The 12,364-nt window shown below is 40.9% G+C and overlaps 1 protein-coding gene across 5 annotated transcripts in view; it reads left to right on the forward strand.

The window, feature by feature from the left end:
* Positions 1-12,364, forward strand: part of VPS13D (vacuolar protein sorting 13 homolog D) — a 247,617-nt gene that overhangs the window by 67,049 nt on the left and 168,204 nt on the right. For all 5 annotated transcript variants that reach the window (XM_036858737.1, XM_036858753.1, XM_036858761.1 and 2 more), the window contains 7 exons: positions 456-627; positions 811-923; positions 2,931-3,143; positions 6,380-6,645; positions 7,793-7,926; positions 10,179-10,334; positions 11,848-12,058. In XM_036858737.1, the coding sequence (XP_036714632.1) occupies positions 456-627; positions 811-923; positions 2,931-3,143; positions 6,380-6,645; positions 7,793-7,926; positions 10,179-10,334; positions 11,848-12,058 (1,265 nt within the window). The remainder of the gene's footprint in view (positions 1-455; positions 628-810; positions 924-2,930; positions 3,144-6,379; positions 6,646-7,792; positions 7,927-10,178; positions 10,335-11,847; positions 12,059-12,364) is intronic.

Here is a 12,364-nt window from a genome sequence, read left to right on the forward strand (position 1 = left end):
GTTTATTTTATAGCTGGAGGTTTGTACCACTTTACCCCCTTCACCTGTGTTTGCCCCAGCCCGCACCCCTCTGTTCTTTGTACCTGTGAGTGTGTTTCCCTTCTGTTTTGTCATCTTTTTTCTTTATTGCTTTCCCAGCTATAATGTTTAAACTATTTCTGAGTCTCATGAGATTTTTCTTTATTAATAGATTACTTAGTTAACTCATGTTAGATTTGGGGACTTTCTAAATGTATGTTTTGGGAGAAAAGTGGCCTTTTGTAGCTGAAGCATGACACTCAGTTATACTAACTTGCTTCATGTGGACCCACATGAAATTTTTGTCATTGGAAGTTAGAAATTAATTGGTTGATAATGTAGGTGGGTACATGTTAGCACTTATATCTGGGTGTGAGCTATGTCAACATTAAGTTAGTGATTTGTTTGTGAAAGTGACCTTTTTTCTTTTTTCATAGAGAAATAAGTCATACTGTGCCAGATATATCTATCCATGGCAATCTCTCCTCAGTCCACTGCTCTCTGGATTTGTACAAATACAAGCTGATCCGGGGTTTATTGGAGAACAACCTTGGAGAGCCCATCGAGGAATTCATGCGGCCTTATGATTTACAAGACCCAAGGATTCATGTGAGTGTGATGTTAGGTTCTTCAGTAACTCTCGTGGTCTCAGCTGATGGTCATCCTGTGTATCTGTTCCTCGAAGTCACCTGGGGAAAGAAGATGGAACCACGAGTAAATTAGACTTCATGACATTGACCCCATTTTTAGATTGGCATCGACTATGAATTGATCAGCTTTTTCCTTTTCCAGACTGTTCTGAGCGGAGAAGTGTACACGTGCATGTGTTTCCTCATTGATATGGTAAATGTAAGTCTGGAGCTGAAAGATCCAAAAGGAAAAGAAGGTGCTGGGTCCTTAGCCAGGTATGGCTTTAATTATACTGTTTTACTGTTAGTAATGGTGATACAAATAATGCACACGTTGTGCTCTGACATAGAACAGAGGTTGCAGAGTGGTGGTTCACAGCTAAATGTGGTCTGCCTGCAAGATGCTTTTTGTTGGTCTGCACAGTGCTTTTTAAAAGTTTAAATTCGTCAGTCTCTATCAGTCAAGGTCGCTGAGGTTAGGCTGTAGTAACAGGCACTCCAAAATACCAGTGACTTAGAACAGTGACGAGGTTTTTTCTCCTCGTGTTTCATGTCTGTTATGGGTCTTGGGCTGCTCTGCTCACTCTCGTTACTCTGACTGACAGCAGCCTGCTGTGCCAGCAAGAAAAACCGCAGCCCTGGGGTGGTCTTGAATGGCAGTGGGGTCCCTGGTAGACCCCGTGGGGCTAGAACGTGGTCCCACGGGAGCACAAGGAGTCAGGAAGTAGTTTTGCTGTGTGTCTGCATGGGGGGAGCCCCAGAGCTGTCTGGAGCAGCAGTGATGACTGACTAACTGGCCAACATTTGAAAACTGGGGAATTGCACATAAAAAGTTTGGATTTCAGCTTTTGAAAAATTAGAAGCTTTGGCAATACTGGGCCCGTGTTCTCAATTGGAAGCATCTGGAAACTGAGTAACAACTTGGGCAGCCTTGAGATAAGGCATGTGCTTACCCAGCAGTTCACTGATTTATGTCATTTTCTTGGTTAGTGTGGGCCAGGAATTTGCGATTACTGGTATAAAACCCTCAAGAGTGCATTGTATTTTCACACTTGATAATCTTTTCATTTTCATCTCTTGACAGCCATGTAAAGTTGAGCAGATATTACTCCTGTTTTCCAGATAGAGTTTTTTTTTTGTTTTTAATTTTTATTTATTATTTATTTATTATGTTTATTTTTGGCTGTGTTGGGTCTTCGCCTCTGTGTGAGGGCTTTCTCCAGCTGCGGCGAGTGGGGGCCACTCCTCATCGCGGTGCGCGGGCCTGTCACCATCGCGGCCTCTCTTGTTGCGGAGCACAGGCTCCAGACGCGCAGGCTCAGTAGTTGTGGCTCACGGGCCCAGCTGCTCCGCGGCACGTGGGATCCTCCCAGACCAGGGCTCGAACCCGTGTCCCCTGCATCGGCAGGCAGACTCTCAACCACTGCGCCACCAGGGAAGCCCCCAGATAGAGTTTTTGACTAGTGTAAGATCAATCATATGGCTGGAAAAGTGGTTCAGTATATGAAAACAGGACTTCAAGTCTAGTAATTTTTCCATGGAAGCACTCTATCTTCTATTTTGTATTTCCCTTAAAAATTCCTTCAGGCCCGTATCTAATTCAGCTGATCAGAACATGGTATGGTGGAGCTGGGGTCCCAGATTGATTATCTTGTGAGCCAGCAGTTTTTTCTGATGACTGGTTATGCCCTTAGTTTTTTTTCCAATGTGGAGTAATTCTGTATGGATTGCCCATTGCAGCTTTCTCTGTTATTAAAACAGTGGCAGTTCCAGATGCATTTTCTGTTGATGCATCAGCTGCATTATTTCCCTGTATGAAAAGTATTATTTGTTGTGGCAGTTCCCAGTAAACTTTAGTGGTCTTATGTAAAAATTCAGCAGATTCTGGAGAGAGAATCCTCCACACAGGCTAGGAGTTGACAGATGAAGGACTAAAGGGACCCTCATTATCCCTTGGGGATTATTACAAATATATAGTCTTACTAAACTTAGGTGAGAAATGAGAATGCTAGTGAACCAAGTATATAATAAATACGTGGTATTGTTTTTCCTCACGAAGTTCCTATGGACAAGAGCATCTCCTTGGAAATGGAAAGTGAGATACAAGGCAAAGTGACACTAAATCCATTTTATGGACACTGTTAAAATCAGTGACAGATCTCAGAGTGAAAGTTATTCTTCTTCATAGAACTTAGGCATATTTATGATTTTGTTCTTTTATCTTAAATGTACATAATTTTGTAAAATGGAAGCGTTCAACATCTTGTCTGCTTTCTCCCTTAGATTTGACTTCAAGAAATGTAAACTGCTCTATGAGAGCTTTTCCAACCAAACGAAGTCCGTTAACTTGGTTTCGCATTCCATGATGGCTTTTGACACCCGCTATGCTGGGCAGAAGACCAGTCCTGGCATGACAAACGTATTCACCTGTATCTTTCAGCCCTCTAAGAACAGCAGCACTACCCAAGGATCCATTCAGATCGAACTGCATTTCAGGTAGGAGATCCAGACCCTGACTTTGCCTTTCTTTATCAAGACATTTCCTTCTGTGGACATTGGGCCAAGACCACGTCGGCTTTAGAACATCAGAGGAGCAAGGAATCAGTGAGAAGATAAATAAATAATGGCTTATCAGTGCAGCATACTGTATATTAATATTCCTGTAACCATGCAGTTTCATTTATTGGCCTAAAGATGTCTCTGTTGCCTTAAAAATAAAGTTGTTTAGAATTAAACCAGATTCTTAAAATTAACCAGCTGTAGACTGTTTTAATATGTAAAGTGACTTGGGGAAGGAAGAAATTGTGCTTATGTAAGGGGAAAATAAAAGTCTTTTGGTCTATAGAAGTAGTAGAAGGGAAAGTGGTTTTGACTTGCATTATTGATTTGTCTATGCAAGTCTTAATGACTGACTTCTCCATGTAAAAAGAGCTTTAGCCTCTTTGAACTAGATTATGTTTTTCTTCCTGGTATTATGGGAGGCAGTGTTGTGTGTAAAAAGAGCACATGTTTGGGGATCGTATAGAGCTGGGCTCAAACCTCGATCTACCACTTTCTAGTAATGCATCCAAGGACAAGTTCCTTAATCTCTTTCAGCTGCATTTTCATCTTCTATAAAATAGGAAAGAATAACTGTACCCACCTCATCCACCTCATGCATAGGGTGGAGGTAATACTTAAGATATTCTGGCATACTGCTTGGGACAGAGGGGAGCTGTTTTGATGATTCCTGATGTAGCTTGTGTTATTTTATGGCACACTACTGTAAGATTTTATGACTAGGTGGGCTTAGACTGGAAAACTGAAAAATTAGGTCTGATCGATAGAGATTCAAAAGGAGACCTTTGGAACTGAATGTCGGTTTCATTCTCTTAGTGCTTAATGTTATCAGATAAGTTGTAAATATAAACCAGTAAGTAAGAAGGCTGGGAAAAACTTCTTGGTCAGGCAAAAAAGGAAAAAAAAAAATTATCAAGATTGTTCTTACATTTGTATGTTTAAATATGTCTGACATTTCATTGTGCTGTTCAGTGAATTCCTCGGGGTTGAGTTTTTTTTTAGGGAGGGGTCGTGATCTCCATATGCCTTTAGGAAGTCTAGCAAAGCAGATATTCAAACTTTTGCATGAACTTTAAAAAAGTTCAGTAATAGGAATGCTAGTTGCCTCTTACTGAGCCGTACCATGGGCCAGGCACTTTACCCACCTTTAACTTAATTCTCACAAGTCTGTCCAGTGGGTGACTTCTTCCCTGTTTTACGGATACCAATATAGAAGCTTGGAGGGGGTTAAATAACTCTTCTAAGATAACACAGCCAGTGAGTGAAGTAGTCAGAACTCAGACTTGGGCCTCTGATTTCAAATCCCATGTCTTTTCTAACAGTTGTCAGGCCTACCACATTTTAGTGATTGGCCTGACTGTAGTCAGATGATAAGCTGGTTGTGATTTGCAGTTCCTTTGTTTGAAGATGATGTTTATTTGAACAGGAGGCTTGCATGTATTGCTCTTTGGCCTATCTGCAGAAACAGTTTCTTTTTGGGTTTGCTTTGTTGTTGATCTGGCTTCCTAAATGTCATCTAGTTGTCCCACTTATCATATTTTTAATGTAGAAGGAGCCTTAAAATATTAATATATACTAAAGGTGTATAATTTCTTGGAGGCTAATAATAAAGTCCTACACCTTGGCTCTTGCTAACAGAAATACCATTGTTAGTGAGAGGGTTAAAATGTTCTCTTGATTGGAACTTTTGAACGCCTTCTGTGTCTCAAGAAGAATTGCTCTTCTGTTGGGAATTTGTGTGTCAAATATAAATCACTTCACAGTGTTTAAAGGCTTGAAATATTTTCCAGAAAAGGGATCAGACACACTTTGACTTTCCAGTTAGTTCATAGCTCTGACGGTCTGTGTTCAAAATGGGGTGGAAAAATTTTACCGAGGGCAACATTTTTTCTCTATTACAAAAGGGTAGAGTGTTTCTGTGAAAAATGCTGTGTCTGTATGAAGGAGACATGCAGCATTGTGCCCTTTTTCTAGAGGCAGTGAGCCAGGTTTAGGAGAAATAAGAGCCTAGAGAAGCCAGCCTTAAAAATATCTCCAAATCAGCTTTTCCTGAATAGAAGCCCCTTTTAGGACTGGGAAGCAGGTATGTGAAGCAGAGCCCCAGAAGCGATTTTGGGCTCATAGAACAAAGTTCTATCCAGAAAACTCTTGAGGGGTGTCCCTAGCCCATCTTTCTTCTATCTTACCCATCTCTGCCTACTGGTATACTAACAGGGCCTGGATAAGCCCCTGACCACACCATGGTTTGAGGCCAGGCCTGAGAGTCCTCCTTGGACTATAATTCTATATTTCACCTCAAATATAGAATTTGGGGTAATGAGGGCAACAAAACTAATACTCTCTCCCCTTCTCCCGCATCTCTACTTCTAGGGCGCTTGGGGTTACACCCACAGTAAATGTCATTTTATTTGTCTGCCCTCTTTGGCTAAAAGATCTGGGCTTTCAGGCCAGTTCCAGCTAGAAAAACCGTTTCATACTAGTATGTAAATTGGATGTTTATAAAGAAGTGATCCTAGACATCAAAGAAAGAGTGCCTCATTGATTTTCTAGAAACAGCCTGTAGGGAAGGGAACTGATATTTTTCGAACCTGTTATGTGCCCGGTGCTTTATCTCTTACAGTGTTATTATTTCTCATTTTATAAGTGGGGAAGCAGGCTCAGAGAAGGTAGGTGGCTTACCCAAGATAACACAGCTTATAATTGACAAGATTTAAGCCTGTGCTCTTCCTACTACACCGACATTTCTCAGCCTCAGCGCTGGTGACATTGTGGGTTAGAACATTCCGTGTTGTGGAGCCTCTCCTGTACGTTGTGGGATGTTTAGCCTCGTCCCTGACTTCTGCCCACCAGATGCCTAGATGCCTGTAGGAACCCCTTCAGTTGTGGCAAAAATGTCTCCAGGGGACAGAATCACCCCTGGTTAGGAACTGCTGGATGACATGCACTCTATTGCTTTCTTACAGCGTATTCCTTTTTGTTGAAGAATCTGATTGACTTCTGAAAACATACACTGAATATTTTATTAAACCTGGATTCAGAGTTTATTGATACTCAAAGTTCAGTTTAGAAAATGCTGGAGTACCACCTGCCCCAATTGAGTCACATATTTGCAAGTTAATGAAATATCATATTTCTCTTTTCCTATTTTATTTTTATGATCTTCCTTCTTGTAGGTCTACAAAGGATTCCTCCTGTTTCACAGTAGTTCTCAACAATCTCCGTGTGTTTCTCATATTTGACTGGCTGCTGTTAGTGCATGATTTTCTCCACACCCCCAGTGATATTAAGAAGCAAACTAAAGTTACTCCTTCGCGTCACCGTAACTCTAGCAGCGAATCTGCTGTAATTCCCAAAACCGTGAAAAGTGGAGTAGTTACCAAGCGGTCTTCCCTTCCTCTGTCTACTGAAAGGCACCTGGAGGTCAAGGTCAATGTAACAGGTAAGTATACGTAGTTGTGAGTCACTGATTTTCTTAGTTTGGATATTAGGCTCCATGTGTGTCTTACAGGATGACTTTTCTGTTGCCTCTGTATTTTGACACGAGCACTCTTACACATTTGCATCCTTTGCACACCAACAGGTGTCAAAGTTCCTGACCTCCGTTTTCAGGTGGGATTGCCTGGTCCACACTGAGCTGGCCCACACCGGGCTTCAGGATCTAGTCCCTCTCCTCTGCCGCCCTAATGCATATGCCTGGCCTGAGTACCCACCTGGGCAGTGGTCTTTTTTCCCATTGTTAAATCAGGCTTCAATTTTCTGTTTGATATCTAGGGCCCCAGCAGAGGTACCTTACGGAGTTTAAGCAAAGGTGGTATGTGAAAATCTCAGTTTAGAAGATAAATAAGTGAGGGGATTGTTACTTTCTTTACAAAAAGAATATTTTCCTTTACAAACAGATTTACTACAGTTTTTGTTAACTAGTAGACTCTTACAGTACATCTGTACATATGTGTGTATTTATCGTTATGTTTGTGATATACTCTGTCTACTGCTCAGTGGTTTGGAAGAAGCTGGAGAGCACACTGCACTTGAAGTGGATTTAGTTTCAAAAGTTCAATTTATACATGTTTTTTAATGGAAACGAAAAGTAAATTTGCCATGTACAGATGAATAGAAAACTATCTGTATCTACTAATTAAAAAAAGTCTACATTAAATTAGTCCACATTCTTTGTAAACAACTTAAACAGCTACATAGATGACCTAGTGCTTTATGCTGCCTAACCAACATTAGTATCTGAATCCACTTCCTGGGATTTTTAAAACAGGTCGTCATTTGGCAAGGGAGCTTCTGAATGTCTGTTCTGCCTCCCAGGAGACCTAGTTTAAAACTATATGCTAAAGAGAGAAACTGCATCCCTGTCTTTTCTGCCTGTGCAGTGCTCTGTCAGCTCAGCTGTGGCTGGCCAGATACAGAGAACTAGTTCGCGGTGGAAGTGAAGCAGAGTGTCGGCAGGCATCCTGCAGAACAGATCTTTCTGGCCAGTGTGTCAGCCCCCAACCCAGTAAACGTGCTGCCTGGTTTGCGACAGCCTGCTGCTTTCCAATTCACAGCTTTGGCTTAGTTGACAATGCCGTCCTTTCCAGGCACAGAGTTTGTGGTCGTTGAAGATGTGTCCTGCTTCGATACCAACGCCATTATTCTCAAAGGCACCACAGTGCTCACCTATAAGCCCCGGTTTGTCGATCGGCCCTTTTCAGGAAGTTTGTTTGGCATTGAGGTAAGAAGTCTGTGTGTTGATTGAAACACTAAATGTTTGGCTCAAGAGAAAAGCATCTGGAGGAGAATTTTACCTTCTAAACTTTCATTCAGGGAAATAATTAATGGGATTGGAGGGCCCTTGTCCTCTTCTCTTCATTTTCTCCTCAAACCTACCAGGTTATTCTAATGTGTGAATTCAGCCCCCCAGGCTTTGAATGTGTGCAGGGACTTTTACCTCTTTCTCTCTCACCCTCCCTTCCTCAGAAAGTTCGAGGGAACTCTTCTAGTCCCCATTACCCCGCCGGGCTCCTTGTCGTGTCCTCTAGTTCTGCAGGTCTAGGCCCTGGCGAATTGTGAAGGTGAGGAAGGGGTCCTTGTTTCTCCTGTATCCCCTTCCCCACGTTGAGTGCTTGTCCCTCCGAAGATCTAGAGCTTTATGGTCATGGAAGCTTGTCTATAAAAGTGTTAAGGACTTTCTCTGTTATCCTTCTGGGAATATCTGATCTATAAAAGGGCACGTCTAGAGAGTCAGGCCTGACCTAAAGGACTGAGTCTCTAATAGAGGTGCTTGTGGCTCTGATCTGATCTCACGAAGGAGCTAATTTGCACTGGGATGGCTTTTGTAGCCAGAAAATTACATTATACAATGTTAAGCAAAAACTGCTCTGCCTCTTTTTAAGCCAGGATGTGTGGAGACAGAAGGAGAAACTAGGTAGATTATTATCTCTGTCAGATGTTCTTAAGTCAATGATCTCAGCTAACATTCCTCTTGTTAGAATATTAGAATATTTGGCCAGGGATACTCATCATTTCCTTCCCATTTATGATTAAGCTTTTTCATGCCCAGTTCTTTCCAGTGGTATTTCAGAGGTTGAACGAACAAAAATTATTTTCACTGTCAGCAGCATATGGAACTTCTTTTTTTTTTTTTTTTTTTTTTTTCTGGTCAGAAATAGCTGAATAAAACCTGTAGAGATTTTATTTCTCTACCACTTGTTTCTCTCATGTAAAGAAACCTCAGTGTGAGAGGAGGGATTTGCATGCTGGTGTGATGTGAGTTGGTCATGAAATTGCGATTCGTCTGCTTTCCAAGCCACCACAATACCAGCTTTGAATGGAAAAGTTTAGTGATTAATTAATGAACTGTCAGGTACAATTGGGTTTTGTGTAGCAGAAGCCCCTGAAGGAAAAAGGAAAATGAAACTTTCCTGCTCCAAAGCCTTAGAAAAACTACATGGCAAAATATTTGAGATTCCTGGAAATTCCTTTCAATCTTGTTCTTTAGGCAGCACAATTGGATCTGAATTTTAAGACCACCCTAATACATCATTGGGGGAGAACTTATAAAGAAAGCAAAATGAGTTAAACTCGAATACAGCAGAGGACCTTGGTGTCGCATGTTTTCCAGTAGCACTAGAAAATGCCAAAAAGCAGGGAGGGAGCAAGGGAGACCAAAGCAATGCTTTCTTCTGTCTTCTTGAGCGTGTAACATAATTTGGTCCTAGAATGGGAGTCCTCCCTCCCTTTTCTCTCCCCATAAATACGTTTTTTTTTTTTTTATTATAGAACATTTCAAACATACAAAGTAAACAGAATAATCTAATGAACCCCTGTGTACCTTTCACCTAGCTTCAAAAATTAATGTATTTATTTTCAGTTGTGAAAGTAACAACTATATTACATAAAATTAGGGAAGGGGAGGGGAAAAAAATCACCTATCCCACCTTACATAATCTCTCTTGACATTTTGATGTGTTTCTTTCCTTATAGTTATGGCGTAATATTATTTTGATTGGTCTGCTTTTTCACATAACCTATACTGTAACTGTCTTTTTATGTTTCATATGGTCTTTTAAACTGTTCCTTTTAAATGGCCACAAAATATTCCACCGAGTAGATATGATAAAACTTTGGTTGCACTTAATATTTTGATTAACTGTTAAATAATGGTTCAGTGAATTTTTCTATGTTTTGCATTATTTCCTTGGGCTAGTTCCTAGTAAGAAGTAGGATTACTGGATCAAAGGGTGTGATATTTTTAAGCCTCCTGTTACATATTGCTACACTGCCTTTCCCACGGGCGAGCCACTGTGCTCCTGGCAGTGGGTGAGAGCGTCAGCCTCCCTCTCCACAGTGTTCATGTCAATGGTTGTTATGGGTTTCTTGATATTTTCGGGCTGAGTGCTTCTGAGATAGTCTCTTTTTCTCCTGATGGTTAGACTCTTCCTAAGTCAGACGTTAATTCTTACCATATTGCATTTCATTCTCTAGGTGTTTTCATGCCGACTAGGAAATGAGCAAGACACAGCTCTTTCAATTGTTGATCCAGTACAAATTCAAGTGGAGCTGGTGGGGAATTCTTCTTATCAGAATAGTTCAGGATTGATGGATGCATTCAATAGTGAAGACTTCCCACCTGTCTTAGAGGTAATGATGACAAATCTGTGTAACACACTGAGACACTCTCAAATACTTTGCTTTGCTTGAACTACTTATTTACTCTGCCAAAGTCAACAACATTTTTGTTACTTCAGCAAATACAAAATAAATATGGGGCTTCCCTGGTGGCGCAGTGGTTGAGAGTCTGCCTGCCAATGCAGGGGACATGGGTTCGAGCCCTGGTCTGGGAAGATCCCACATGCCGCGGAGCAACTGGGCCCGTGAGCCACAACTACTGAGCCTGCGCGTCTGGAGCCTGTGCTCCGCAACAAGAGAGGCCGCGATAGTGAGAGGCCCGCGCACCGCAATGAAGAGTGGTCCCCACTTGCCGCAACTAGAGAAAGCCCTCGCACAGAAACGAAGACCCAACACAGCCATAAATAAATAAAAAAACAAAACAAAAAAAACATATATTTAAAAAAAATAAAAATAAAAAAATAAATATGACAGTGTCTCTGCCCTAGAAGATCTTTCAGTCTTGTGGAGGATAAAAGACCTTTTAATTGTCTGGTGTGATCTTGAAGTTCTATAAAACATTACAGAAAGGAGAGTTAGGAATATTGACTGTGAGTGAAGCTAAAAGTGAGTCTGATCAGAGGGGTAGGATGTAAATAGGCCGAGAAGGAGAGCATTGCAAATTAGGAAGCAGCAGAGTCAGGGGCAGAAATGGCCCGCAGACCTGAGACCGAGGGAGGTCTCACTAGAAGAAAGAAGTCTATAGGGCAGTGAGGAGGAGAGGGGAGGAGAAGCAGAGCAGGTGAAGCCAGGCCAGGACGGCTTAAGACTTTGATGTTTTGTTTCTTTGGTAGAGGGGGAATAATTAATTAGTAATCCATTTGAACCATAGGAGGTTTGAAAGAGAGAGAAAAGGCATTCTGATTTTCGGGCTTCAAAAAAAAATGAAAAATAAATAATAAATAGAGCACTATACCCAGACTTCAAACAGACATCCCATTTTGAAGTGGTCTTGTGTTGGTGTCTGTACTGCTTTTACCAGTGGTAGCTGAATTGCTGTTGTCTGAGGAAGACCAGATTTACAGAAATATTAATGTGGAACATGACTCATTTAAAGTTCTGTTTGAATAAAGGAGAGATAAATTTTGTTGGGTGGTCAGAGATTTAAAAAAATTAAATAGATCAAAGCAAAATGGATTAACAGAGTGTTGCTAATAGGTGATCCTGTCTCCACCAGAGCCATTCTCTGATTCTCTGCTTTGATGATTAATATGCTTGTATGAAAATCATTCTACTGAAGTATTAAGTGCTCTAGTAATTTTCCTTGCTTGGTATTTTTTATTTGGTACAGTTTTGTGACATTTGACCTGACAGCTGAGACATTTTACCTCATGGCTATTAATGCTTAATTTCAAGATCTCCCCTGTCTTCAAAATGAGAAATGTCTGTTGGATTTCTAGAACTTGAATTAGAGTGATACCTGTAAGAGGTGTGGACACAAAAGCAAGTGCAACTTTAAAAACTGCCACCTTTTAAATTTTGTTAGATTCAGTTACAGGCCCTGGATATCAGACTCTCCTATAATGATGTTCAGCTGTTTCTTGCCATTGCAAAATCCATCCCAGAGCAAGCTAATGCTGCAGTACCAGACACAGTGGCCTTGGACGCTAACTCCTTCAGCAGTTACCTTCCTGGCGCATCTCGAAGGGGAGAAGAAATCAGAGAAGGGACAAGACACACCTTAGACCCTGTCCTGGGTAGGTATTAACCATAAAACCCACTGAGTCTTCCCAAAACTCCCCTTCTTTTTAACTTTTCAGATTTTCTTTTGCATAATTAAATTGTTCAGGGTATAATTGTGTCATTAAGTATAATTGTAGGTCTTAAGTATGACTGTCTAATTTTTTTTAATTTAAAAATAAACAGCCCAAACCAACTGTTCTAGCCTACAGTATTTTTCCTTTTACAGTTTCTTTCAGAGGTATGGATAATGCTAAGGTTTAGTTTTAAACTTCAAGTTTTCCTCCAAAGTTATATGGATAATAATACTAAGTTTCAGTTGT

This window comes from Balaenoptera musculus, chromosome 1, assembly GCF_009873245.2.
Source record: "Balaenoptera musculus isolate JJ_BM4_2016_0621 chromosome 1, mBalMus1.pri.v3, whole genome shotgun sequence".
In the NCBI taxonomy this organism is placed as follows: Eukaryota; Metazoa; Chordata; class Mammalia; order Artiodactyla; family Balaenopteridae; genus Balaenoptera; species Balaenoptera musculus.